Source organism: Cydia pomonella, chromosome 22, assembly GCF_033807575.1.
Source record: "Cydia pomonella isolate Wapato2018A chromosome 22, ilCydPomo1, whole genome shotgun sequence".
Lineage (NCBI taxonomy): Eukaryota > Metazoa > Arthropoda > Insecta > Lepidoptera > Tortricidae > Cydia > Cydia pomonella.
Genome location: NC_084724.1, coordinates 7,764,806 through 7,788,139, shown reverse-complemented (window position 1 = coordinate 7,788,139; position 23,334 = coordinate 7,764,806). Strand labels below are relative to the sequence as shown.

General features: G+C 39.0%; 1 protein-coding gene across 1 annotated transcript in view; it reads left to right on the top strand.

Annotated features, from left to right (window-relative positions):
• The window catches only part of LOC133530167 (sister chromatid cohesion protein PDS5 homolog B-B), a 43,633-nt gene that overhangs the window by 3,162 nt on the left and 17,137 nt on the right, over positions 1-23,334 (top strand). Inside the window, 13 exon segments of the mRNA XM_061868026.1 lie at positions 1,380-1,469; positions 6,395-6,589; positions 7,167-7,357; positions 7,562-7,769; positions 8,414-8,912; positions 8,915-9,459; positions 10,019-10,196; positions 14,844-15,032; positions 15,510-15,603; positions 17,837-18,020; positions 18,379-18,600; positions 19,118-19,255; positions 21,886-21,945. Of these exon segments, the coding sequence (XP_061724010.1) occupies positions 1,389-1,469; positions 6,395-6,589; positions 7,167-7,357; positions 7,562-7,769; positions 8,414-8,912; positions 8,915-9,459; positions 10,019-10,196; positions 14,844-15,032; positions 15,510-15,603; positions 17,837-18,020; positions 18,379-18,600; positions 19,118-19,255; positions 21,886-21,945 (2,784 nt within the window). The 5' untranslated portion in view covers positions 1,380-1,388.

Below are 23,334 nucleotides of genomic sequence, written 5' to 3'. Positions count from 1 at the left end.
CTGTATAGAGCAGATAAAATCATTCTCGAATAAAATTCAAAGATATGAGATGACTAATAATTACGTTAGGAATAAGGATCCTTAACATACATAGACAAGAGGTTAATAAGGGGTTGGGTTAGGTTAGGATATTTGACAATTTCTAGGCTAAAGAACTTAGTAGTATACCTGTCTGAGCCAAGATGAGCCAAGCGAAGCCCAAGGGCACTACCTACCTTTTCTCGAAGAGCTTCGTCGTTTTTTATGTTTTGCTTGCCTTAGTCTTAGTCAAGTTGGGTAAAGTTAGTGCAATATGTAAAATAAGTTAATTTTACCTAAATAATGAGGTTACTGTATGTCTGACCCGGGTACAGTTAGAACAAAAAATGAATACCTGCAAATATTTTAATAGACAATGGCTATGTGGTGTTGGTACCCAGTAGGGTAGGTCAAAGTTAGATGTTAGATTTTAGGTCAACAATGCTTTAAGTCAAAGATTGCAGGTGACCTAAATAATCATAACCTACCTATTAGCTTATATTTCACTTTAAATATTTTAACATAAAATAATAATAATAATTCAGCCTAGGTATATGTTCCATTACTGTCATACAGTAAAATTGCGCTTATATTCTGCTACAGGATAGGGAACTGTATACATTTATCCACTAATTCACACCTTTCCAATGGCCAATTTTAAATCAAACTATAAAAAAAAACTACAACAAAATCAAAATTCCGAGTTACTTCATGACTAAGCACATCATTTTCTAATAAACTACAGTTGCTAGATATATCGGAACAGCTGAGCTGCTCAAAAATATCTGTACACGCATTCTAACGCCTTGACAATAGAGCCGTGTTCAGATATTTGTGAGCACCTTGGCCGCTCCGATATATATGATGACGATTGTGCTACTAATTTTCACGCTCATCGCCTTGTATTATTGTTTAAGTATGTAATGTTACAAGACGCATAACTATTTAAACAGCATGGTCAGGGTCAATGGGACAAAGAGGTTTACAGTAATGTGTATATATTAACATTTATTTAATTTATTAAGGTCCTTTACATTGACTGGGATAAATTACTGTCAAGTGTCTGTGTAATTAAATATGTTCACCGATTTTTCGACCACTAAAATAAATTTGTTTAGCTTACACCTACTTAAAAAACTATTAGTCATCAAAGACTGTAGGTAAAAAGTGTTGCCATATATCTACAATTTTTATGTGCTTTAATTTTCATTATTTCCTTTTAAAAAATAGTCTTATAATATAATAGTTAAGAGTTACTAATCATATTATGGAACCTGTATTCTGAAATATTTTTATTTTTTATATCGGGTAAAACTGTGATCCAGGTAGGATAAGATTTATAATGGATTATTTGCTTCCAGATTGGCAGTATGGCGGAAATAGTGTACCCGCAAGGCTGCAGGCCTATCACCGATGACCTAGGACCCGATGAGCTAGTGCGGAGACTTAAGGTAGGTTACCTGTTTACATACAATCTTCCAGATGGGGCCTAGTGTCTGATTCACCGTTAATTGCAATTGAAATCGTTTGATTCAGGCACAAGTCCCATAAAGTGCAAAGTGCAAAAATTAGTATAAACATTATTATTTAGCTACCTATATCTATGTTAAGAGTACAATATAAAAACAATAAATACCTAAAACGAATTAATACTGTTTATTTCGATAATGCGTTGGGCCGTTGGGCCGTAATTGGTTCCAACGCTTCATCATTGGGCAGTCCACTCTGATGACAAATGCGTTTAGGAGACTGTTGGAGCTACCCTGCAACTAATGGAATAGCGATGCCGCTCCTTTACGCATAATAGCGTAAATGTCATCCGTACGGGTATCGGCGAACATCCCCGACGCACTGCAGTGCCGTGGCAGACCCATCAGTATCCTAAACGCATTATTATCGCGGTCCACAGGCTGCAAGCATAAAAAGACTGCAAGCATAATAAGCTTTAAAAAGTATAACCTTTACGTCATTGCTATACTTTGCAAACCTGCGCAGCATATTGCATCTGACCGTAAAGTGCTGTTCCAAAAAGTAAACATTGGCTCGCGACATTGTTACTTAGTGACCCAGAAATGTACCTAACTACAGGAAATCAGCGTCAGGTGTCAACTGTCAAGTTGGTTAAATAGGTGCCTGATCCCAAGAAATGACGAAGGCACCAGTTTTTACTAAAGTGACCGCCATCTAATCTTCCAACCCAAAGAGGAAAAGTAGGCTTTGTTAAGACCAGTCCAGATTCTTCCCTTTCCTTCACAAAAGAGCACCTGCCAAATATTTAATAATAAATAACCAAACCAGTCGACATCATGGTTGCGTTTTGCTTCTTATTCTACAATAATCAGGTGTTGAAGTGCGCCGGCTTTGTTGTTGACTTTAATTTTTTAATTACTTGCATGTGGTGTTTACCAGTAATTAGTTATACATGCAGCATGTTATTAATGTTTGTATAGACGTAATTTTCAATGTAATAACTGTTGGTGAACCTTAAAATAAAGTAAATACACCTAAAACTTCCTCAAGAATCCTATTGATATGTGAAAACCGCAAAATCCGTTAATAGTTTTTGAGTTTATCGCGAACATACAGACATACATTATAAATATCAAGATTGTTATATTTGTTCTTTTTACTCAGCAAAACTGCTTGTTGTTTATATTATTTGTTAATTAAGTTCTACACGTGTTGTTATGGAAGAGCGGGGTCTTCTGTCACAGGTATTTTATACTTACTAGAAGACTCCAACCTTTACAATTGAACCCTGTATTATTAACAAATAAAACATTTTCATTTTTTTTTTTTCATACAAACGGACAGATGCGACGGGAGATTTTGTTTTATAAGTGTGAAGTTTACAAAATAAATGTATATTTGCCAACTACCTGCAAGTCGACACTCCGTTGGGAAGTGTCATGGCGTGGAGATGGCTGACCGCAAGCACACGATCATAATCTGTATTTTATTTACCACCTTGTTATACAACGGAGTCAAGTCGTCACAATAAGTTGTACTAATGAAGCCTTACCACAAGCCGTGGCAAAAACTGAGACTCCGTTAGGAAGACGTCTCCGATGTCAGTTTGTAAACAAGACCAATGTATACACGATGCCCGCGAAGGAAACGGAAAGATTATAACAGTATATTCCGGATTGTATTTTAGAGACAAAAATGTCATATAAACTTTTTTTTAATTCGCCTAGTTTCAGAGTTAATACCAATTAAAAAAAGCGGCCAAGTGCGAGTCGGACTCGCCCATGAAGGGTTCCGTACCATTTATGACGTATTAAAAAAAACTACTAACTAGATCTCGTTCAAACCAATTTTCGGTGGAAGTTTGCATGGTAATGTATATCATATATTTTTTTAGTTTTATCATTATGTTATTTTAGAAGTTACAGGGGTGGGGGGGGGGGGGGGGGGCATATTTTACCACTTTGGAAGTGTCTCTCGCGCAAACTATTCAGTTTAGTAAAAAATGATATTAGAAACCTCAATATCATTTTTGAAGACCTATCCATTGATGAAAAAAAGAATAATTTTATGACGTATAAAAAAAACTTTCCAACCAATTTTCGGTGGAAGTTTGCATGATAGTGTACATCATATATTTTTTTTAGTTTTATACCCCAAACGTATGGGTTTGATGAAAAAAAAAATTGAGTTTCAGTTCTAAGTGAAACCCCCAAAATTTATTGTTTTTTTTTTTCTATTTTTGTGTGAAAATCTTAATGCGGTTCATAGAATACATCTACTTACCAAGTTTGAACAGTATATATCTTATTTATTTGTGTGAAAATCTTAATGCGGTTCATAGAATACATCTACTTACCAAGTTTGAACAGTATAGTTCTTATAGTTTCGGAAAAAAGTGGCTGTGACATAAACGGACGGACAGACGGACATGACGAATCCATAAGGGTTCCGTTTTTTGCCATTTGGCTACGGAACCCTAAAAACTGTTATTTTGTGTTTCAGTGCATAACGCCTTTGGCGATGTCGCCACTATGGAACCTAGTAACACTTTGAATAGACAAGTTTTTACGAAAAAAAATTACCAATTTATATTAATCCATAAAATTTCCAAGAACATGTACTTATTATGTATAAAAACACACAAAAAGTAAAAAAAATTTTTTTTGGCGTAATTGACTTAAATTTGTATAAGATTTTTTCCTTCTTAAGACTCAGGAAAACGTGGTTAATTTTTTTCTGTTTCCTCGCGGGCACCTTGTACAACCTATTGAAATGAGAGTGAAATTAAAGAATGCTTAAGGTGGACTATTTTTACCGCGTGACCCACATACTGATATATCTACATAACGTATCTATTAGTTTCGCCTTTCTTTAACCAGCAGAATTGTTCTGTTTATGACACTTCATAGTTGTACAGTAGTGTCTTGTAGTTATAACTCGTAATGGGTCATATCATATGCTCATTTGATTACAGTTTATTTGACCGAGCGTGAGCGAAGGGCCTCCATTACAGCTTCGGCAAAAATGCTTTCATTTGTCCGGCTATCCGAATGTTGCCGTGAAATTTCATGAGCCCCTTCAATCGATTTTCGCCTAGAGTCAGACCAAGACAAGTCTGCAACGATTTTTATAGCACATGCAGTGCAAGTGTTATTTATACGTTATAATTTCATAGAAGTTTGACGTTTAAAATAACACTTGCACAGCATGTGCTATAAAAATCATTGCAGACTTGTCTTTCTTTGACTCTATTCAGGTTTTGGTAATTTTTAAATATAATGGAGTTAAATTATGTCAAAAAGTAGCCGAAAAAACCTCTCGTGATTTGTGCACAAGCCCTTTTAAATGATGATTTTGAATGATATATATTTAATAACATTCATTTTGAATTGATTTGCTTTGTTTTTGTTTGATATTTTTCTTGTTGGTGTGGTGTAATTTGTTATGTTTCACTCAGTGGTAAAATTTGCGCTCACGACTTCATTTTTCGAACCACTCGCTACGCTCCTGGTTCAATTTTGGAATCTTTCGCTTGCTCGGGTATCAATATTAGCACGAGAAGTTAAAAAACAACTTTGCCCCCTTGTAAGACAAATAACTATTTTACTATTGGTTGTAGTCAGTAAATGGTTCAGACGTTTAGCTACTGAACTGTTTATTTAATTACCGATAACATCTGCCATACGACACATTAATTATGCATGCTCGATGCACATAGCATAATCAATCGATTGCAAGTACAAATTTCACTTATCAAATCATGTTGATAAGTTTCTTAATGCTCCATATCACACACACTCCGTGAAGAAACTAAATTAAGATGTTGTATTGTAATTGACCAAGCGTTAGCGAAGGTCTCCATTTCAGCTTGGGCTGTTGTTGTTGTTCTCCTCTACAGTTGGCATTTCTCAACCAATTCTCGTGAAGTTAGGTGAGCGGGTTCGGTGGAAGATCGATTTTTTGGAAAATGTTTAAAATGGCGGAAATTGGCTTAAAAATAAGATAATGATGACCCGACCAAGTATTTTTAATTTTTGTATTTTGTAAGCTTATCGCGTGGCCTGCCGCTCATAGGGCACTAGTCATTTAGTCTGAATTTGTTAAATGTACCTAGTAATTATTTATTTATTTAGTTTCGGAGTACCAACAGCTACAAAAACATACAGACTTAGGTAACAATATAAAAGGGTGAATCAACTTTTTTTGTTTTGTTATCCTGTCCCGTTGTCCAAGGGACAACAGTGGCACAGTTTGTTTGAAGAGACGTTGTATGCCGTTCTATTAACATGCTTAGTAGGGGGCCCATTATGGACATTGGTTATAACGACCACAAAAACGCAAGTTTAATACATTTAAGTACCATAAAATCAGTATTTCAATGAACTTTTGTCCCCTGGACAACTAATTGTAACCATGGCAACGAGTGACGCTAAAAAGTTGATTCTCCCAAAACCGATTACAGGTACCTATTCACAGATAGAAATGGAATAAATAATATAAAAAAACTTTTTGCACAGTTTCCCATAACGCAATCGCGATTTATAAAAAAACATGCTAATTTAATACAACTTAACGCTTATTCTGGATAGAATATTTAGATTACGACTAGCACGACGTAAAAAAGGATTTTGCATGCAATGCCGGATTTAGAGGTCTGGAGGCCTCGGACAATAAAGGCCCCAAATTTTTTCCAAATAAAATGGTAAATTTACCGAATTCTCTATTGTGGGGGGCCCCTCTTTTGTGGAGGCCCGGGGCAGTAGCCCCGGTTGCCCACCCCTAAATCCGGCCCTGTTTGCATGTAATTGGATTGCATAGAATAAAGCCAGTATTACATTATTAGAAAAAAAAAACTGAATCCTAGGATCGTGTGTCTGCAGTTTACATTTATCTTTTTTCTCTACAGGCGTTGGCGCACACTCTCCAAGGTTTAGGCCAGGATGAGGGCATGTACCAGCAGTACATCCCCCTGGCGCTCCACCTCGCTGATGAATTCTTCCTCACCAACCCTTCTCGCGACGTCCAACTGCTTATAGCATGTTGTATCGCAGATGTATTGCGCGTGTATGCGCCTGAAGCGCCGTATAAAGACCAAGAACAGGTATGTATTAACATCCCACAGATAACTGAACTTAAGGCACATCTGGCGTTCTTTGCGGACGAGCTCCTCACCAACCCTTCTCGCGACGTCCAACTGCTTATAGCATGTTGTATCGCAGATGTATTGCGCGTGTATGCGCCTGAAGCGCCGTATAAAGACCAAGAACAGGTATGTATTAACATCCCACAGATAACTGAACTTAAGGCACATCTGGCGTTCTTTGCGGATGAGCTCCACACCAACCCTTCTCGCGACGTTCAGCTGCTTATAGCATGTTATATCGCAGATGTATTGCGTGTGTACGAACCTGAAACGCCCTATAAAGACCAGGGTCAAGCATGGGACAGGTATGTGTTATATTCATACCAACCAACCACCAACCAACCAACCGGTCGAGCATCCAACTTCCCATAGAAAGCCTTGATGCATTGCTTGTATGCCCATGAATATTCTAAGAGAATGCCACTGTCTACTTCTAGTAACGTAGATAAATCTTGAATCTTCAAAGCGAACCGTTTCGCTAGAATTACGATATTTATAAAGTAGAAATGACAGTAAAACTGATGTATATCCACAGGTGAAGACGATATTCCTGTTCCTAATCAACCAGCTGCAAGGCCTCCGGGACCCAAAGGATCCGGCTTTCAAACGCTACTTCTACCTGCTCGAGAACCTTGCCTATGTGAAGTCGTTCAACATGTGTTTCGAGTTGGAAGACTGCCAGGAGATCTTCTGCGCTCTGTTCTCGCTCATGTTCAAGATTGTCAAGTGAGTAGACAGATTGTTATATCGAAAAATGTTGTGTGTGTTACTTTACATTACTCGTACAAACCAAATGCTGCTGTTAGTTGTCTTTGTAAAGCGTCGGTAAACACTTACTTTTCAAGCATATGACTCCAGGAGTTTTATTCTATGGAAAACCTTACACGAAACTTAAAACTACATCTGAAACATCTACCTTTATTTTCACAGCACGGAGCACTCGTCCAAGGTGAAATCCTTCATGCTGGACGTCCTCTGCCCGCTCATCACCGAGTCCGACGTGGTCTCCAACGAGCTGCTGAACGTGATCCTCATGAACCTGGTGGAGCCGAATAAGCGAGAAAGGAAGCACGCGTATGCGCTCGCCAAGGAGCTGATCAGCAAGACGAGCGAAACTCTAGAACCTTATATACAGGCGGTGAGTTACTCTTCAGTTTAAAGTTTAGTAGTAGACTTCAAGCTACCAAAAGGCTCGTATAACGGTCAAATCGAGTTACAAGTTTGAGTGAGTGGGAAATCTAGAGGAAGTGTGATGAGGAAATATACTGATCTTTTAAATACTTATTAGGTACTCCACAAAGTATCGTTTGCTGGCCGCTTTGCTGCGTAAGATTTCAGTTGTGATGTCCAGCTCAAACCACAGATTCTCGCCGTATATAATAATAATTATAATACTTGTAAAATATATATAAATATTTGATAATAAATCCACACAAATGACGATGAATGTTTAAAATATTATCATTACAATACATTCATTCATTCATTCAGTTTCACTTTTTTTAAGGCGCGTATACATTAAGGCCGTTTCAGATACATCCCAATTTAAGATTGGATTATCTATAGTTTTAGATGATTTTTTCGATCAAAATGTAAATGGCGCCAATCCAGTTCTCATTTCTTGTGTTTGACTTTCCTCATAGTCGAAATGAAAAGTAAAGTGTTTAACTCTGGTAAAAGTAAACATCTCACCTTCGAACCAAATGATTCATTTTCCACCCTTTGATCACCCCAAAAATGATTTAAAAACGCTATCTACTAAAAATATTATTTCTTTCACAGTTCTTCAACCACGTCCTAATCCTCGGAAAAGAAGAGAAAACCCTCCTCATCTTCTCCAAAGTATACGAGCTTATCTATGAACTGAACCAATGCTGCCCATCCATCCTCATTGCCGTGCTACCCCAGCTCGAATGCAAGCTCAAATCCGCCCAGTTTCAGGAGAGACTCAGCGCTGTAGCGTTACTTGCTAGAATGTTCTCCGAACCCGGCTCAGGACTTGCCAAGCAATACCCAGCCTTATGGCGAGCCTTCTTAGGACGCTTTAATGATATAGCTGTCCCGATTCGAATCAAATGTGTCCAGTATTGCATGCACTTCTTAGTGCATCACCCAGACTTGAGAAAAGACATAACGGAGACTCTCAAAATGCGACAGCATGATGCTCATGAACAAGTTAGATATGAAGTCGTTATGGCTATAATAGCGACCGCTCAGAGAGATTTCCAAGCGGTAGCTGAATCAGAAGATCTACTCCATTTTGTCAGAGAAAGAACTCTGGATAAAAATTCAAAATCCGCAAAGAGGCTATGTCGGGTTTAGCTATGATTTACAGAAAATTCTTGACTGAGGAAAGCGTGCCGCCAGCAACAGAAAAGGCAGTACAATGGATTAAAGATAAAATCCTCCACGGATATTACATGACCGCTCTAGAAGACAGACTGCTCGTTGAAAGACTGTTAAACACTTCTCTCGTTCCTTACACTCTGCCGCCTCAAGTTAGAATGAAGAAGTTATACTACCTAATGTCTAATGTCGACGCTAACGCCACCAAGGCATTTATAGAACTTCAAAAACATCAGTTAGCGGTACGTCGTACGGTCGCCGAATGGGTAGAGCTACACAGAAAACCACCAACGCCAGCGGTGCAAAAGGAATTGATTGCTAAAGTCTTACACATAAGCTCCAAATTCTTGCCCGAGTCGGTGAAGGCGCAGGAGTTCCTAAATAAGTTCTCGGCGCATATGAAACAGGCGCCGGAGTTGCTGCAGGGAATGGAGATTATACTGAATCCTAATGTTAGCTGCGAAGTGTGCGTTCGCACCACGGTAAGTTTTTGGCATTTCCTTTAATGTTAAAAAATACAAAACATTTCAAAATTTTGTTATTAAGAGAGTCTAACAAGATTATTTAATAGAAGTTAGATGTTTTAATTTACTCAAATTTTGCTGTGAATATTATAGTACTCTACACTAATCTAAAGTAATTAGTACCTGACTGACGATGTGAAAATTTTTACTATTACTATTTTTTGGCATTATTTGCAGCCCTCCATTATTATTATCCATATTAGGAGTTTAGAGATTTGTTTCAGTAGTAAGTTTCATAAGTTTTTTACTATGATCATTTAGGTATCGGCTATGTGCAAAGTTGGTGGTGGGGGAAATACAAGCAATGCCAACGCACAAGATGGTGAAAATATGAACTTTTGTGGGCCGCCATCTACATACATTTTGGCAGCTGCCAACTGTTAAACAAGCAGTAAATATGTTTCGCACCTACTAGGGTGGCGCCACAGTCATGCACGGAGCGATGGATTATTTATGCTTTGATCCCTTATCCATTTTTTTGTAGGATACTATTTACAATAACATTTTTGTTTGACAGTCGAACGTGCTAAAGAAACTCGGCCAGCCTGTGATGACCAACCTCTACTACAACACCGTGAAGATGCTCCTCGAACGCGTCAGCTCCGTAATGATCGACCACGAGGCTCTACTCATCCTCGTCGGTTATGTAGAAGGCGCTTGTAGGGGCTCTGACGACTCCATCGCCGAAGAGTGCGGTATGAACGCAATTGTCCGCTAGATGTCGCTGAAACGGCCGGAGTGTTTTCTACATGGCGCTAACGATGTGTCAAACTCAAATTTAAAAAAATCCAACCATTTTTGTCGTGTTTTAGCGGACGGGAAGTTATTACTGTTTTGTTTTTTACTTTTTTAAAACATCTATCCACTAAGAAAAACGGGCGGCTGCGTCTACACGACCCAATCAGCATCACCCCAAGCTATAGGTTAGAGTGAGATAGTAAGATAAATGACCTTACATGTCTCATTCTTACAAGACCGTCGTGTATGATCATGGCAGAATAAGTTGTGACTTAAATTTTTTTTAAATAATTAAATAGGGAAATTGGTTTTGACGTTTTTGATGTGAAGGTTCGATTTGAGTGCTGGTTGATGCTTAAGAGCCCTTAATCCTTGGAGCGTTCTCCGATTTCACGAAATAACGCTCGATAGATGGCGTTGGCGCTCGGTACGCGAGCGCCGGCAACGCGACGCGCGTTTCAATGCAGACTAGAATAATCTTGATAGTTTTCAATATAATTTCAAGCAACATTAATTTTAGTGTCATATGATATCATATGGGCACTCTTTATTTTATTGTTTAAGCACAGTAGTTTTTTTTATGTACACTACTACTAAGTGTACAGACTACAGAGTGTACTATAACCCTTGCTCTATATTCTGTCTCTTTCACACCAATGGAAAATGAAGAAGTTAGTAAATGACTGCAGGTATAAATAAAGTATATTAGTGCGATAGAGAGACAGATAGTGTTTCGTTGTCGTATCGTAAACGATTGGCATGTTGGCCACACACTTGCTTAGTGCCTAGCCAAAATACCAATCGTTTGCGTATATTAGTGCGATAGAGAGAGAGTAGTGTTTCGTTGTCGTATCGTAAACGATTGGCATGTTGGCTACGCACCCATGATAGTGACTAGCCAAGGTCTTATGATGGAGTCAGGAGTAGGTCACTAGAACTCCTAATCTACTCATTATAATTCCATCGTATTTGAGCTCAATAGATTTGCCCTGACGAGTACCATCGATCTAAATGAAGTCCAGGGTCTCATGATGGAGTCAGGAGTTGGTCACCAGAACTCCTAATCTACTCATTATAATTCCATCGTGTTTGGGCTCAAAAGATTTGCCCTGACGAGTACCATCGATCTAGATAAAGTCCAGGGTCTCATGATGGAGTCAGGAGTTGGTCACCATAATTCCTAATCTACTCATCATAACTCCATCGTGTTTGGGCTCAATAGATTTGCCCTCACGAGCACCATCAATCTAGATGATCTTCAGGGTCTCATGATGGAGTCAGGAGTTGGTCACTAGAACTCCTAATCTACTCATCATAACCTCATCGTGTTTGGGCTCAATAGATTTGCCCTGACGAGCATCATCAATCTAGATAAAGTCCAGGGTCTCATGATGGAGTCAGGAGTTGGTCACTAGAACTCCTAATCTACTCATTATAATTCCATCGTGTTTGGGCTCAAAAGATTTGCCCTGACGAGTACCATCGATCTAGATGAAGTCCAGGGTCTCATGATGGAGTCAGGAGTTTGTCACCAGAACTCGTAATCTATTTATCATAACTCCATCGTGTTTGTGCTCAATAGATTTACTCCGACAAGCACCATCAAATTACCATTATGATGAATAGATTAGGAGTTCTGGTGACCAACTACTGAGTCCATCATGAGACCCTCGACTTAATCTAGATCGATGGTACTCGTCAGGGCAAATCTTTTGAGCCCAAACACGATGGAGTTATGATGAATAGACTAGGAGTTCTGGTGATCAACTCCTGAGTCCATCATGAGACCCTGGACCTGATCTAGATTGATGGTGCTCGTCAGGGCAACTCTATTGAGCCCAAACACGATGGAGTTATGATGAGTAGATTAGGAGTTCTGGTCACCAACTCTTGACTCCATCATGAGACCCTGGACCTTATCTAGATCGATGGTGCTCGTCAGGGCAAATCTTTTGAGCCCAAACACGATGAGGTTATGATGAGTAGTTTAGGAGTTCTGGTGACCAACTCCTGACTCCATCATGAGACCCTGGACCTCATCTAGATCGATGGTGTTCATCAGGGCAAATCTATTGAGCCCAAACACGATGGAGTTATGATGAGTAGATTAGGAGTTCTGGTGACCAACTCCTGACTCCATCATGAGACCCTGGACCTCATCTAGATCGATGGTGCTCATCAGGGCAAATCCTTTGAGCCCAAACACGTTGGAATTATAATGAGTAGATTAGGAGTTCTAGTGACCAACTCCTGACTCCATCATGAGACCCTGGACTTTATCTAGATTGATGATGCTCGTCAGGGCAAATCTATTGAGCCCGAACACGATGAGGTTATGATGAGTAGATTAGGAGTTCTGGTGACCAACTCCTGACTCCATCATGAGACCCTGGGCCTCATCTAGATCGATGGTGTTCATCAGGGCAAATCTATTGAGCCCAAACACGACGGAGTTATGATGAGTAGATTAGGAGTTCTGGTGACCAGCTCCTGACTCCATCATGAGACCCTGGACCTCATCTAGATTGATTGTGCTCGTCAGGGCAACTCTATTGAACCCAAACACGATGGAGTTATGATGAGTAGATTAGGAGTTCTGGTGACCAGCTCCTGACTTCATCATGAGACCCTGGACCTCATCTAGATTGAAGGTGCTCGTCAGGGCAACTCTATTGAGCCCAAACACGATGGAGTTATGATGAGTAGAGTAGGAGTTCTGGTGACCTACTCCTGACTCCATCATGAGATCCTGGACCTCATCTAGATCGATGGTGCTCATCAGGGCAAATCTTTTGAGCCCAAACACGTTGGAATTATAACGAGTAGATTAGGAGTTCTAGTGACCAACTCCTGACTCCATCATGAGACCCTGGACTTTGTCTAGATTGATGATGCTCGTCAGGGCAAATCTATTGAGCCCGAACACGATGAGGTTATGATGAGTAGTTTAGGAGTTCTGGTGACCAACTCCTGACTCCATCATGAGACCCTGGGCCTCATCTAGATCGATGGTGTTCATCAGAGCAAATCTATTGAGCCCAAACACGATGGAGTTATGATGAGTAGATTAGGAGTTCTGGTGACCAGCTCCTGACTCCATCATGAGACCCTGGACCTCATCTAGATTGATGGTGCTCGTCAGGGCAACTCTATTGAACCCAAACACGATGGAGTTATGATGAGTAGATTAGGAGTTCTGGTGACCAGCTCCTGACTCCATCATGAGACCCTGGACCTCATTTAGATTGAAGGTGCTCGTCAGGGCAACTCTGTTGAGCCCAAACACGATGGAATTATAATGAGTAGATTAGGAGTTCTAGTGACCAACTCCTGACTCCATCATGAGACCCTGGACCTCATCTAGATCGATGGTGTTCGTCAGGGCAAATCTTTTGAGCCCAAACACGATGGGATTATAATTAGTAGATTAGGAGTTCTGGTGACCAACTCCTGACTCCATCATGAGAACTTGGTCTTCATCCGGGTCAAAAATAATAATGCAAACCCTAACGTAATTTCAAGTGAAAATGCGTTTTTCAGAAAATCGCAGCCAAATAACACTAGACCTTACTCATAGTGTTGTGTTCCTGCCGGTGAGTAAGGTTGCCAGAGCTCAACGAGGGGCGGGAGGGGGTTAGGGTCGGCAACGCGCATGTAACTCCTCTGGAGTTGCAGGCGTACATATGCGGGCCGTATGCTTGTTTGCCACCGACTTAGTATTAAAAAAAAGTAACACTGAAAATCCATCAATAAGCGAGTCTGTTTGGCATACTGTAAAAAATGAACTTTTATTAAGATTTTCTAATCGCAGTATACAGCACTTCTCGGAACTCCGTAGCTGATTACGATCGCAACGAATGCCTGACAATCGAGCACAGGTCCATCCTCTAAGCGCGCTCCGCGCGGACTGAGAGCGGGGCGTCGCTGCTGCGTGATTTATACGTGTTTTAAAAAAATATAAATTTACGGCAATGTAGGTCCCATAGTTACGATTTTTTTTTTATAGGTTAACATAAAGTTACAGTTTGCTACAATTTTTTTTTAAAGCAAAATATGCGTACAATTTGCGGAAATAAAATATAATAAAACCCTGTTTTCGCCAAAAAAATGAAGAAAACTCGGAAGGTATTTTATCAGTTTTTTCAAATGAATTTTCGATTGTTAATCATTCCAGCCCCTCGTACGAGATATGTTGAATCAAATTGTAGTCATTCATGTACCAAATGATACTTGTTTATAGCAAAATTGAGAACCGAAACGCCACATCTCACTGCAAAATTTGGAAAAGACTCCCAAAAAACCTCATTAAAAAAGAGGTTTAAAAGAGAAAATGAAAATTTGAACTGTTGGAGCCCCTAGTTTAGGAAACGATTATTTAAGCACGTTATCAGTTTTTGAATAAATACTAATAGTTACGTCGTAATCTTAAATGAAAAAGGAAGCATTTTACAAAATACGCTCGTCTGTAGGAATAAGGACTCTTAAACTATGAATATTTTACCTGATTTATATATGCCTCGGCAGAAACAGCAATCCGTGAATTCGTCTTTGTCGAATCGTCCTTTCGTCGAATTGCTCTTTATTAATGTATTATTATTTCTCAGGTACGACACAAAAAGTGGCAGCAGAACGCGGCCTCAAACTCCTTGTGATGCTTTCCTTCGTGTTCCCGGCGCACTTCTTACATTCTGACGTATTGGAACGACTCACAGCTCTGCTGGAACACGAGGATGAATCTGTGGCACCGCATATTCTAGCCGCGCTTACGTTCCTTGGGAAATACCGCCCGCTGAGTAAGTAGCTTAGCCAACCGGCCGCTAGATGGCGCTGTAATACTGATAATTATGATGGTTTTATTCTTTTGCACTCTTACTATAATAAACGAATTGCTCTGTGAGCTGTAGGCCTCGCGATAAGCTTCATATGCTTAAAAAATATAAAACACTTTGTTGAGTCATTATTACAGCGACTGGCCTTATTGCCAATGTCCACCATTTTGAACATTTTCCAAAAAACTAACGCCCGCGCAGCCAACGTGCATATCGTTCACGCTCCGTGGCGAACGAAACGCAACTGTCACAGTCGCACTAATAAGGAAGAGTGATAGAGAGAGATTACTACGCTACGATACGGAGCATTAACGATTGTAACGTTGGTTACGCGGCCTGCTCACAAAATATCACGAGAATCGGTTGAGTAATATAATAGTATAACGCTCGGTCAATTATCCCAAAACATACGTAAATAAGTTTTTTTGTATTTGTTCGTAGGCGAGGCGTGTCCGTCTCTGTTCCCGCGACTGATCACGCTATGCAAGGCCTACGCCGAGGTCGGCACGCCCAAACAGGCCAAGAATGCTGTCAGGTAATTTAGTACTTAGTGTGCTGTATTCTTTATATTGTTTCTGTATTGAGGTGTGCAATAATAGTAGATTGTTAACTATGAGGAAAGTCAAACACAAGAAATGTAGGTTATGACTGGAATTGGCGCCATTTACATTTTGATCGGAAAAATTCTAAATCCATAGACAATCCGATCTTCATCCGAGTTGTGCGTGTTGTTCGCGGATGATGCCACTATACTTTTTACAGGGGATATACACAACATACCTCATATGGAACAAAATATTAATTCAACCCTTAAAAATAATTGATTGGCTTCACACACTAAATCTTAAAGTCAACTTGAATAAAACGAAATATATCCAGTTTAGGAATTATAAAACAACTCCCATAGAATTAAATATCACAGAAGGGGGAACGACAATAGAAGAAGTTAGTAATATATGTTTCCTGGGTGTTACTATTGATACTTTTCTTAACTGGAAAGACCATATTGCTCGAATTAATAATTTAATTTCTAGCCAATGTTATGCTTTGTCAATCTTATCGGGCACTTGCTCCGAAATCATTGTTAAAAATTCTTACTATGGAAATGTTTTTCCACTGCTTACCTACGGAATTATTTTTGGGGAAATTCTGTAGATTTACAAAGCACTTTTTTTTTACAAAAGAGATGCGTACGTACTATATACCGTATGTATAGCGAGCAATCGCTTCGAAAGGTATTTAAAGACAAACGGATACTTACTCTTACGGGTATTTATGTACTTTTCGTTAAGAATAATTTTGAATATTTTGCTAAAAAGTCTTCATTAAGAGATAATCTAAGGGAAAAGTACAAGCATAATCTAGTGTGTCCAAAAGCAAATAACACATTGTACTACAAAAGCGCCTTCTTCACTTCCATACGTGTATTTAATGCCCTACCTAATTATATTAAAATGTTAGATGGTAATAAATTTAAGAATCAATTAGTTTTCTTACAGAAAACGTATTTTATAGTTTAAACGAGTTTTTCGAAGCGATGGAAGAAAAGAGCCATATGTGTTAGATACTAACAATATATGTTATAATGTATATAGTTGTTATCTATTTTTAAGAATATAAATTGTACGCTCGAAACGAGCAACTGTTGATACATCCTTTATATTTTACACCTTTATGTACACAGTTTACAATAAATAAATTACTTACTTACTTTAATTAGGATCTGTCTGAAACGGCCTTAATGTATACCATGTATACGCGCCTTAAAAAAAGTGAAACTGAATGAATGTAATGTACTGATAATATTTTAAACATTCATCGTCATTTATATTCATTTATTAACAAATATTTATGTTTATTTCATACATTTAAATATTAGTAGTATCATAATAATGCAATGCAATTAACATTTAATTTTAATCATACTTGGTCTTAAAATGCGAAAGCTAATATGAGAGCCTTTAACTGAATAATATGGCATATATGGCTGTTAGCCGTTGCTCGAAGTACAAATTAAAAAAATATATTACTCTCAACCCTAGGGTGGGAAATGCAATTTTCCACCCGACTATCAGCCTATGAAAGGTGCACTTTCCGAATAGGAGAGATGAAAAGAGTATTTGTATTGTACTTAATCTTAACATCTGACGACGAACTACGCTCCAGGCCTTTGTTTTTATGCAGTGCTCGGCGTTGAAGCTGGCCGTAGGGCTTTGGGCCAGCTGGAGCTTTATAGGTCCCGTAGGTTCCTGTTCTTCTCTCACTCTCACTGCGGGTAAGCGAGAGCGAGATGGATGCGCGGGCTCGGGACCGCGGATATCATGTTTTTGAATTTTAATTTGTTGTAGGTTTTGTCAAAAAAGCAGTTGATGAGTTCAAAAGTAAAATTCCGCATTTTTAAGAGCAGTTCCATATTTTTAGCTTTTGTGCATAAATTGTTACAATTTTTTGTTTCTCAAACGGAAGGACCGATTTAGATGCGTTTTTTTAAACGTGAAAGCGAGTTTCCTTGCGATATTTCTTAGCTGTGTTTGTTAAAAATCGATTTAGGAGTTTTAAGAGTATCAGCTCTTTTCCTAAATAATGTAAGGTATTTTTGGTATAAAACGTTTATTTTTTATTTTTTGCATAATGCGTACGAGGTTCTTATAATTTCAAATTTAAGTTATCTTATGTCTTAAGCGACTACGTCTGTCAATTATGTAGTAACTACACATTCATTTACAATTACGCCATGACACTTTTTTATAACGGCCATTTTTTTGCAGATGTCTATTCGTGAACGTACCGGAGCAGCGCTCTGCCATCTTCACCGAAATCCTGGAGACGCTGAAAGCCACGCTAACTCCTCACTCGGAGCATTACCGCACAGCCATAGTCACACTAGGACACATCGCCCACAACTTGCCAGAGAACTTCCCTCTGCACATTAAGAACATTGTCTCCAGAAAGGTACTTCACCGAAATTGAATATAAAAGCCACGCTGACATAATGTCATGTTTTACAGAATATGTCATGTCTCATTAAGTAACACATCATTTTGCGTTGTATATTTTCAATTTTATACTTAGTCTGTGTCTAATAGGGAGCGTGCATGAACTGTAGGAGGCAGCACAGGAGCCGTCAGATTTTTGGCGCGAGGCGTAAATGTGATGTTTATTGTTCCGATGTAGCCCACAAGATGGCAGAACCTACTATGCACAAGAAAACACGTGACGTGTAAATGTACATGTTTATGGTTCCGATTCAGGCCACAAGGTGGCAGACCCTCCAACGCGCACAGTCCCTATACTCATTGTATTTGTCCAGATCGTGAAAGAGCTTCTAGTCCGCGAGGGTGGCGGCGGGCCGAACGCACCCGACGAGGAATGGTGCGCCGAGGAGGAGCTGCCCGAGGAGACCCGCTGCAAGCTGGAGGGGCTCAAGTGTATGGCGCGCTGGCTGCTCGGGCTCAAACGCGACGAGCTGTCGGCGCAGAAGACCTTCCGCATGCTCAACGCGTTTATAGTGCACAAGGGGGACTTATTACAGGTACTGTAGCTAGAATCAAGGGGACTTGAGTGGTGGAGGAACTGCCAGAAGAGATCCGCTGCAAGCCTGAGAGGCTCAAGTGTACGGCGCAATGGTTTCTCAGCCTGAACGTTATGCATGCTAAAGACAACTTACTATATTGTAGGAGGGATTACCTGTACCCGGCTCAGGCCGCTACATTGCCGGTTCAATGTATGTCGTGATCGCATCACTTTCATTTGGCTTTTGTGGAGCTGGTAAACCAGTTTATTATTGGTTTTTGGGTCGTATTTCAGTAAATTGTTAGGAAAAAAGCTTTTTACAGTTGACTTTTAAGGGCGAGGCATTTACAATGACCTACACGCGCTCTTGTCATTTTAACAGTAAAGTTGTGTTCATACATCATTTTATACGCTTGGCCCGCTGCTGATTTTACACGTCTCGGCGAGAAGAAGGATTGTCAGCCTCGTGTACCCACTTAGCCAGCGACCTCTAAATTTCCCTAACCTATGTATTAATGCCCTATTGACGTCCACAGCAAAACCAGCTGTCCAAGGCGGAGATGGCGTGGCTGCGGCTGGGCGCGGGCGCCGCCATGCTGAAGATCTGCGAGCAGAAGGGCGTCGGCGACCAGTTCACCGCCGAGCAGTTCTACAACCTCAGCCATCTCATGATCGTGAGTTTTTTTTTTTATTTTACGTCGGTGGCAAACAAGCATACGGCCCGCCTGATGGTGAGCAGACTCCGTAGCCTATGTACGCCTTCAACTCCAGAGGAGCTACATGCGCGTTGCCGACCCTAACACTCCGCACCCTCGTAGAGCTCTGGCGACCATACTCACCGGCAGGAACACAGCACTATGAGTAGGGTCTAGTGTTATTTGGCTACGGTTTTCTGTAAGGTGGAGGTACTTCCCCAGTTGGGCTCTGCTAGATCTGAAATGACATCAGCTGTGCTTTACCCTACCACACAAAGCGAGATGACATTCACAATGCGCATACCTCTCTTTTGGACGTAGTTTAAGGACGTACCCGGGTCCAAAACACATCATCTATACAATCATATAGTTGTATCTTTAGCGCATGCCGCTTCGGCCCCGAAACGCACTCTGTAAACACAGTCACTCAAGTCTGGTAAGCACAGTTTGTCAGTCAGTACGAACCAGAATAATACTCAGCCTTCTGTTATGGGTGCTAGTACGAGCGTAAGACAATATAATTCTCCCGGTCATTTAGTCATTTATTCAATATTGCATGGTCATGTACATAATCAGGTGTTACATTTCATATAGCCAGTTCATAATACCCTGTAAGGGCACACAATAGTACAGTTTTATTTTATTAATGCTGGTCTACATATTATAATTAAGGTAACGTAATCAGAAATCAGAAATCAGAAATATTTATTGTGCAAACTGTGTAGGTACAAGAATATGACTATTAGGTACATTTTTTGATGAGTATCAACAGTTTTACCCTTCTCGGGTATACAATTATTTTTAACTTAAACTAGGTTTTAATATTTTATCTTAAACTATATTTTAATATACATTTAGGTCTACATAGTTATAAAATTCTTTTAAATTATAGAAGACTTTGTCTATTAAAAAGTTTTTTAAGCATCTTTTAAAAGTATTTCCTTCGAGGCTTTTTATTTCGTTTGGCAGATGGTTGAAGACATAATAAAATTAACGTATCAGTAGTTTAGTAACCTATTAGTGAGTCTCATAATATAATAGTAAATTTAACAAAAGCAACTTTAATAATGCACCGTTATAATAATGCTGATTGAATTTGTCAAATTATTATAATGTCTCTTGGCCCACGGGTAAGGTACTCTAAGTGAGGGTTTTCAATAGCTTTATAAGGTCATATGTATTTGTCCACCTGCTTTGTATTCCTTATAAAACTTTCCCAAAAACTGTTTTTTTTTTAATACTACGTCGGTGGCAAACAAGCATACGGCCCGCCTGATGGTAAGCAGTCTCCGTAGCCTATGTACGCCTGCAACTCCAGAGGAGTTAGTTTTCTCGTTATTGCCTATACCGTCGTCTTAATTATAAGAACTAGAGATCATATATTCAGAGAAACTATGATTCGAAACCAAAATAGTATAAAAAAGCGGCCAAGTGCGAGTCGGACTCGCGCATGAAGGGTTCCGTACAATTTAAGACGTATTAAAAAAAATCTACTTACTAGATCTTGTTCAACATTTTACCACTTTGGACACACATTTTACCACTTTGGAAGTGTCTCTCGCGCAAACTATTCAGTTTAGAAAAAAATGATTTTAGGAACCTAAATATCATTTTTGAAGACCTATCCATAGATACCCCACACGTATATGTTTGAAGAAAAAATTTTTTTTTAAATTTTATGACGTATTAAAAAAAACTACTCACTAGATCTCGTTCAAACCAATTTTCGGTGGAAGTTTGCATGGTAATGTATATCATATATTTTTTTAGATTTTTCATTCTGTTATTTTAGAAGTTACAGGGGGGGACACACACTTTTTTTCACTTTGGAAGGTTCTCTCGCGCAAACTATTCAGTTTAGAAAAAAATGATATTAGAAACCTTAATATCATTTTTGAAGACCTATCCATAGATACCCCACACGTATGGGTATGATGAAAAAAAAAAATTTTTTTTAATTTCATGACGTATTAAAAAAAACTACTTACTAGATCTCGTTCAAACCAATTTTCGGTGGAAGTTTACATGGCAATGTATATCATATATTTTTTTTTAATTTTTCATTCTGTTATTTTAGAAGTTACGGGGGTGGGGGGGGGGGACACACATTTTACCACTTTGGAAGTGTCTCTCGCGCAAACTATTCATTTTAGAAAAAAATGATATTAGAAACCTCAATATCATTTTTGAAGACCTATCCATAGATACCCCACACGTATGGGTGTGATGAAAAAAGTTTTTTTGAGTTTCAGTTCTAAGTATGGGGAACCCCCAAAATTTATTGTTTTTTTTCTATTTTAGTGTGAAAATCTTAATGCGGTTCATAGAATACATCCACTTACTAAGTTTGAACAGTACAGCTCTTATAGTTTCGGAAAAAAGTGGCTGTGACAGAATCGGACAGACAGACGGACATGACGAATCTATAAGGGTTCCGTTTTTTGCCATTTGGCTACGGAACCCTAAAAATAGTTCAGTCTGATTTTTCGATCTTATTAATAATTAATTAATTTTGGTATATTATTATTATTGATATTTAGTCCTGATTTAGATGCGATAGTGTGGATATGGCTTAAATATTGAAATTCTAAAGCAAACTTATTTTTCAGGACCCTGTACCACAAGTTAGAGAAGCATTTGCAGCGAAACTACACAAAGGACTTTCAAAGGTGATTTTTTTATTGTTATAGAAAAAAAATTGGGGGCACGGCAAGCTGAGACAAGCGAAGCGCAATGCGACTAATAATGGGACCTTTTCTCGAAGCGCTTCTTCGTTTCTCTGAATCCTCATAACTTGGGTGTGGATTATCCCACATAAACAAAATTCTCGGGATATGATGTGCTTAGTGGACCTTTTAAACATAAAAGGATTCAATTTCATAGCTCTTATAGTTTAGATTTTATTGATATCTAAAAAACCTCAATTTCGTCACTGACTCATTCACTGATGATCATCAAAACTCTTAGGGTAGTTCCTGAAGTTCTAAAAAGCTGAAATTTGGTATGTAAGTTAGTATTAGTACACAAACTGCAAAAAAATTTAAAACATGGAATATTTACCCCTCAACCCCTGAAACTAGGGGTTGAAAATTTGTATGACGGTTCTGCAAATTTTGAAGATCTGAAAGGTCTGAAAATGTCTTTAAAAAAAATTAAATACGTATTTCAGGATTTTCAGTAAATCGGGGGGTGATTTACTGATAAACCCTTTAAATTAAGGGATGAAAGATTGTCATAAGCAACTTACAAAAAGAAAGTGAAATCCCATCAAAAACATTTTCATGTAGACTGTCGCCAAGACGAAACCATAAGGCTCGCACTGCCATAAACCTATCAGATCTCTTGTAGAGCCAAGCTTCTAACTCTACAAGCCTTAACTTTTCAAACTCTTCACCTTAGTCAAAACATGTGGCTTGTCCGTTTCGCTACCAACACATGGGCGTAACGTGCAAAATGTATTTACTGTACGTTACTATTTTATTATACAATAGTTCTTGTAGTAGTGTAGTCTGAAGTAAGTTCATAACCATGAAGTTATAATTTTGTCTGAAGTAACCTCTATCCTATCAACTTTATGGTTAAAAACCGATATATCCAGGGCGTACTCCGTGGCACCTAGTAATATTCGGAGCATTTTGAAGGGGTCCAACGAAAAATCCATCCAACAGGTATAATCTACGCTCACTCATCGAGTTTTTGAGTAATTTACCTCTCGTCTTCGAGTTGCGAATGTCTGTGCAACACGTATGATGAGGAAATTAGCGTATTATGGCACCAAAACTGTTCCTTAACACGCCGCAAAATAACTTAGCAACAATTGTTCAGTCAGTCTTTTTAGGGTTCCGTAGTCAACTAGGAACCCTTATAGTTTCGCCATGTCCGTCCGTCTGTCTGTCTGTCTGTCTGTCTGTCTGTCCGAGGATTTGCTCCGTGGTCGTTAGTGCTAGAAAGCTGAAATTCGGCATGGATATATAAATCAATAAAGCCGACAAAGTCGTACAATAAAATATAAAAATTAATTTTTTTTGAGGGTACCTCCCCTACACGTAAAGTGGGGG